Consider the following 7,116-nt stretch of genomic DNA (forward strand, 5'->3'; position numbering starts at 1 on the left):
AATGAGAATGCACTTTGACCTCTGGTATGACCGGCCAATCGGGAGGGAGGGAGGAAAATGCTCAGAAAACGCAAACGGGTGAAGAAGGGCAGAAATGTGTGAGAGAAAGTGTGATAGCCATCTGTCGAGGGAGGGAATCGGTTCATGTAGCGTGCACAAGACATTTTGATCCGTCCAGTCAATGTTAACGAAGCGACCAGAGCACAGCGCGGAAACCGCTGAACTCAAGTTGGGCAACGATCTCGCAGAAAGCAACGTGGTACCAGAGAAGCCGGCGGCGTCATCGCTCTGAACACCTGGTTCAGATGAGAGCCGCATGGAGAGAGCGCGCTGGTCTTCCTCCTCGCCACCGCAGAAGGCGAAGAATTATTTAAGGACAAGCCACGGGAGACGAAGGGGAGCAAAAGGTGTGCTGAATGGGTTAGGCGTAGGTTTTTTTTCTTTTACTGATTCGACAGCGTCTGGGGAACAGAGAGCGTCGGGTGGTTCTGCTCTCGTCGGGAGCATCGGGGCGGAAAACGTGAGCAGAATGCCGCGCTGCTGCTTTCCAGCTCCGGCTCTCCCGTAACAGCAGCGAGAGAGAGAGAGAGAGAGAGAGAGAGAGAGCGAGCACATCGTCACGTCAAAGGCTTTTCAAGTCACCCCCCCCGGGGCCATAGAAATGTGTTCACCCCTAAACGACCCTCTTTTAACAGCAATAGATTTTCTTTCATTTCCTGGCTGCGTTCAAAGCGCGCAGTTTACTCCTGGCCGTCAGGCCCCTTTGCGGATCCCCGCCTGCACTGTGCTTGCACTGCTCAGTTCATCAGAACGCCGGGGCTCTTAGGAGGCATAGGCAGCATCGTAGCGACGTGTTAACGTCTGCGCTGACCGTCATAAAGCAGAGACGGAGGGGGGGGGAGGAGAGGGAAAGAAGAGAGAGCAAGAGAGAGAGGGAGAGGGAGGAGAGAGACCGAGACAGAGAGAGAGAGAGAGAGTGTTTATAAAAGCTTGGCTCAAGCTATTCCAAGAGTAAATTGAACCACATTGAGAGTAACCGCTGCTACGTGAACAGCCGTTAAAGGAGAAGGGGGGGTCCGCGGGGGCGGGGGGGGGGGGGTCGCCATGCAGTAGCAGTCCTTGAAGTCGTGTGTCATGTCGTCTGGTGTCACGTTCCCTCCCGGTCATTTCAGCCGTTCGGCCCCCCTGGTTTCCGCGGCGACGGGTCAGAGCCCCATGGTGACCTGCGTGACCTCCGAGGTGAGGTCGTCATGGCCGGCGCCGCTGCCGCGGCCGCACAGGTCCACCGACGACCCCTCCAGGGCTAGTCATACCTGGAGGGGACCGAGGACAGAGGAGACACAGGTCAGAGGGGGAGGACAGAGGAGACACAGGTCAGAGGGGGAGGACAGAGGAGACACAGGTCAGAGGGGGAGGACAGAGGAGACACAGGTCAGAGGGGGAGGACAGAGGAGACACAGGTCAGAGGGGGAGGACAGAGGAGACACAGGTCAGAGGGGGAGGACAGAGGAGACACAGGTCAGAGGGGGAGGACAGAGGAGACACAGGTCAGAGGGGGAGGACAGAGGAGACACAGGTCAGAGGGGGAGGACAGAGGAGACACAGGTCAGAGGGGGAGGACAGAGGAGACACAGGTCAGAGGGGGAGGACAGAGGAGACACAGGTCAGAGGGGGAGGACAGAGGAGACACAGGTCAGAGGGGGAGCGGGACGGACAGAGAGACGGTGTACTGTCTCTCTGGGACTGCAGCGGTGCGACCGTCCCCGTGGGCCCAGTTGTTCTGAGCTCTGTCATGGTGTTAAATCACTGGATCTGGGAGGATATATATTTGTGTGTGTGTGTGTGTGTGCGTGTGTGTGTGTGTGTGTGTGTGTGTGTGTGTGTGTGTGTGTGTGTGTGTGTGTGTGAAAGAGTACGTGTGTCAAAGACAATCTCTGGAAATAAAGATAGCCAAGATGGCAGGAACGAGATTATGTAGGAAATCACATCTGGTACATCTTATCTAGATAAATGTATGCAAATTAAGTTACAAAAGAGAGGAGAGAGAGAGAGAAAGAGCGTGCGAGAGAGAGAGAGAGAGAGAGAGAGAGAGAGAGAGAGAGAGAGAGAGACAGACACAGACAGAGAAAGAGAGAGAGACAGACAGACAGAGAGATAGACACAGAGGAAGAGAGACAAAGAAAGAAAGAGAGAGAGACAGACAGAGAGCCAGAGAGCCAGAGAGAGAGAGAGAGAGAGAGTGAGAGACAGACACACAGACAGAGAGAGAGACAGACACACAGACAGAGAGAGAGACAGACAGACAGACAGAGAGATAGACACAGAGGAAGAGAGACAAAGAAAGAAAGAGAGAGAGACAGACAGAGAGCCAGAGAGCCAGAGAGAGAGAGAGAGAAAGAGAGAGAGAGAGAGAGAGAGAGAGAGAGAGAGAGAGAGAATGACAGAGAGACAGACACAGACAGAGAGAGAGAGAGAGAGAGAGAGAGAGTGAGAGACAGACACACAGAGAGATAGACACAGAGGAAGAGAGACAAAGAAAGAAAGAGAGAGAGACAGACAGAGAGCCAGAGAGCCAGAGAGAGAGAGAGAGAGAGAGAGAGAGAGAGAGAGAGAGAGAGAGAGAGAGAGAGAATGACAGAGAGACAGACACAGACAGAGAGAGAGAGAGAGAGTGAGAGACAGACACACAGACAGAGAGAGAGAGAGAGAGAGACAGAGAGCCAGAGAGAGAGAGAGAGAGAGAGAGAGAGAGAGAGAGAGAGAGAGAGAGAGAGAGAGAGAGAGAGAGAGAGAGAATGACAGAGAGACAGACACAGACAGAGTGAGAGAGAGAGACAGACAGACAGAGAGATAGACACAGAGGAAGAGAGACAAAGAAAGAAAGAGAGAGAGACAGACAGAGAGCCAGAGAGCCAGAGAGAGAGAGAGAGAAAGAGAGAGAGAGAGAGAGAGAGAGAGAGAGAGAGAGAATGACAGAGAGACAGACACAGACAGAGAGAGAGAGAGAGAGAGTGAGAGACAGACACACAGACAGAGAGAGAGACAGACAGACAGACAGAGAGATAGACACAAAGGAAGAGAGACAAAGAAAGAAAGAGAGAGAGAGACAGACAGAGAGCCAGAGAGCCAGAGAGAGAGAGAGAGAGAGAGAGAGCGAGAGAGAGAGAGCCAGAGAGCCAGAGAGAGAGCGCCCGCCTCTCCTCCACCTGTTGGTTGGTCCTCTCCCCTGTGTTGGCGCTGTGGTGGTCCCCCTGCTGGAGGTGGCGGTGGGCCGTGCCGGCGCGGGACGAGTTCTGCAGCTCCAGCACCGAGGGGCTGGGGGTGCAGAACTCACGGAAGCACCGCTTGAAGTTCTCGTCCAGGAAGGCGTAGAGCACCGGGTTCAGACTGCTGCGAGACGCACACACACGGCCAAAGCACACAAACAGCTCATCAGAAACACAGCGCCGCGCCCGCAGAGCCCGCTGTGTGGATCATGCAGAGCAGAGGGCAGCAAACGGTATTCAGTAACACGCAGGTTCAAGCAAGCACTCCGACTGGTCGATTCCCGTTCTCGAGCGTGTTTAAATGCCCGGTGAAAGAACGGACAAAAAGATCGTGCCTATTTACAGAAAGTATCGCTGCGCTAACTAGCCGAAACTACTTTCATGAGCCTAGTTTCCATAACAACGTTCAACTGACCAAGAGTCAGCTATCGTTACTATAGGAACCATTTTCTGATGGAGATGAACTCGGGCAGAAAGGTTGAATTTGAGGGCAAATTAACCCACAATATGAAAATATTTTACAATATTGTTGATAATGAAGATGGTTTGTGTTATTGAATCGCAATCTTACACTCGATGGCGTTCTTGAATGTCACTTGAAGCACAGGCCTTCGGAACTCTGTGCCAGCGCCTCGTTCCTACTGCTGTGCTTCGCGTACCAATAATGACATTCAAGAACGCCATCGAGTGTAACACTGCTTGATTATAATTCTGCATACCGTTTTGCGAAGATCATTTTGGATTGCCTCCCATTTCCATTAAACAGGAGGTTAAAATGTCTACCCTGACTGAACAGATTGCGTGCTTACCGTTCAACTTTGTGTGCATCCTTACCAATGGTCATATAGGTAGAGTGTGTGTGCGTTTGTTGCCATCCAATCGCAATTGAACCTATAATTTGCATTGAGTAGGACGCATCAAGAATTGAACCGGCTCCATGTCACTTTTCCCAATGCAGCCGTCAACGCTGCGCCCTCGCTGTGCCGTCATTCATCATCATTACTGGTCTTCAGAGCAAAAACCATCCGCACACGACAGCAGCATCTCTCTGTTTCTCTAACCAAGTATGTGGAAGAAAACCCACGAAATTCCCATTCTTTGTGACGTCTGCAGTGCAAACATCACCCCCACACACACTGCAGGTCTGCCTCGACACACACACACACACACACACACACACACACACACACACACACACACACTGCAGATTGGCCATCCACACACACACACACACACACACACACACACACACACACACACACGTTGCAGGTCTGCCATCGACACACACACACACACACACACACACACATACACACTGCAGATCGGCCATCTACACACTCACACACACACACGCACACTGCAGCTCTGCCATCTACACACACACACACACACACACACACACTGCAGCTCTGCCATCTACACACACACACACACACACACACTGCAGCTCTGCCATCTACACACACACACACACACACACATACTGCAGCTCTGCCATCTACACACACACACACACACACACACACACTGCAGCTCTGCCATCTACACACACACACACTGCAGCTCTGCCATCAACACACACACACACACACACTGCAGCTCTGCCATCTACACACACACACACACACACACACACACACACTGCAGCTCTGCCATCTACACACACACACACACACACACACACACACACACACACACACACACACACACACACACACACACACACTGCGCTGCAGGGCCCACCTGTTGGTGTAGCCCAGGGCGATGCAGAAGTGCCAGGTGACGGTCTGCAGCAGGGAGTCGGGGATGTTCACCAGCGCCTTGATGATGACGAAGATGTGGATGGGCGTCCAGCAGATGATGAAGACGGCCACCACCACCAGGACCATGCGCGTGATCCGACGGAGGTTGCGGTCTTTCTCCTGTGTGTGCGTGTGTGTGTGTGTGTGCGTGTGTGTGTGTGCGTGTGTGTGTGTGTGCGTGTGTGTGTGCGCATGTGTGTGCGTGTGTGTGTGTGCGTGCGTGTGTGTGTGTGTGTGTGTGCGTGTGTGTGTGTGCGTGCGTGCGTGCGCGTGCGTGTGTGTGTGTGTGTGTGTGTGTGTGTGTGTGTGTGCGTGTGTGTGTGTGCGTGTGTGTGTGTGCGTGCGTGTGTAGGTTGTAGGTTATGTGTAGGAGGAAGGGAGACGAGGAGGTGTTAAAGTACGGAGAGGAGCACAATCAGAGGTGTGGATGAGGTCGAGGGTGGAGGAGGAGATGTCATAAGAGGAGGAGGGGTGAAGATTCGACAGCGGCAATTAAAAAAAAACCAAGGGTTACACTTCTCCGAAAACCCCCGGGGGGGGGGGGGGGGGGGGGGGGGTTGGGAAGGTGTTTCCTATTTGCATTTGAATTCACCTGCACTGCGATGCAGTGGAGGGACTCCGGCGTGCTCAGGAAGCTCAGCCTTTAAGGATAATCATGTCGTTCGTTTTTCTCATTCTGCCTTCAACCGCTACCATTCAGCCCGCTCCTCTGGCAGCCAGAGCAGAGCCGCGGCCTCACGCACGCCGGCTCTGCACGCCGGCCGGGGGCGCGTCTGCTGCCTTCGCTTTATCGGCGGATAAAAGCTTTGATGAAGCTTTAACGGACGGATTAGAAAAAAAACGATATTTAAGTGAGCCCTGGCTTTAGCCCTGGCTTTTCCCCCAATTCCTTCTCCACCATGGGCAAAATAACCCTCACTAGGCGTCTTTACTTGTTGTGGAAGTAGTGAGAGTCGGAGAACCCAACGCAGTTGCAGTCGGTATTCAGAGAATACCCCCGTCAGTTCGGCCGTGGCGCAATGAATGAATAAAGATCGTAAACACGTCGGGAGAAAAAAACTTTTATTTTGACAGATGTGCCCGAAGGTACTACTTTACAACCTCGTTGATGACCCACATTTAGAAAAACATGTACTTTTAATTCAGCCTTGGGTGAAATGGAAGCGTAGTGTCCGTGTGCTTCCACCTTTAATGAATGCATGCCATGCGCGCTCCCGCGGCCGGGACACAATTCTTATAGGGGGTAACTACATTCACCGGCTTCCTCCATCTTCTGCGCCACCTTTTTAAATAAATCGCTGGTTCTCGTTTTCCGACGGTGACAACAACACGACTATCGTCTCCTTCTACTTCACGGCCCCGGGAAAAGATCTTGAGCATGCGCAGAACGCATAATCCAATCCCAATCCGTACATGCACGCTTAATGTGACTAACAGTCAAATAATCTAGGGGTCTTAATTCGACTATGAGAAACCCAATTCGATCTTCATCTTAATAATCCAATCATAGTTGGACTAACCCAATAATTAGACTTTCTTGAGTGTCATGTAAACGCACTGAGTCTAAACTTAACCAGTCTAATGTTAACCAGACTAACCTTAACCAGTCTAAAGATTACCATTCTAACTTTAACCAGTCTAATGTTAAAAAGTCTAATGTTAACCAATCTCATGTTAACCAGTATAAAGTTAACCAGTCCAGTGTAAACCAGTCTAAAGATACAGATGTCTGGATCTGGACATAAACTATTTTATATGCCCAAAATAATAAATAAAAAAGTTTGAAATAATAAAAACAGACTTTTGTGATTGTTCAGAGTGAATGCACAGCAAGCCACTTACTGAAATCGCCAACAATTTTAAATCAAGTTATTATTTGTCTATATAAACGCCACAAGCAAAGCACGTTGTTGAGCTGTAAAACCAGCACAAATCCACGGAAATTGCTTGCAATCTAATACTTTGGGATAATAGCACCCGGTCAATGTACGTCCTTGTACTTCTTGTTTTTGCCACTGATTGGCTCCGATTATATTCTAACATTTTGG

General features: G+C 51.1%; 1 protein-coding gene across 1 annotated transcript in view; it reads right to left on the bottom strand.

The window, feature by feature from the left end:
* Positions 1-1,303: 1,303 nt before the first annotated feature.
* oprm1 (opioid receptor, mu 1) overlaps positions 1,304-7,116 on the bottom strand; it is a gene marked incomplete at both ends in the record, with an annotated part of 37,559 nt that continues 31,746 nt past the window's right edge. The window contains 3 exons of the mRNA XM_084470129.1: positions 1,304-1,313; positions 3,196-3,390; positions 5,010-5,188. Coding sequence (XP_084326255.1) covers positions 1,304-1,313; positions 3,196-3,390; positions 5,010-5,188 — 384 coding nt within the window. The remainder of the gene's footprint in view (positions 1,314-3,195; positions 3,391-5,009; positions 5,189-7,116) is intronic.

This window comes from Micromesistius poutassou (genome assembly GCF_964030765.1).
Source record: "Micromesistius poutassou genome assembly, chromosome: 7".
In the NCBI taxonomy this organism is placed as follows: Eukaryota; Metazoa; Chordata; class Actinopteri; order Gadiformes; family Gadidae; genus Micromesistius; species Micromesistius poutassou.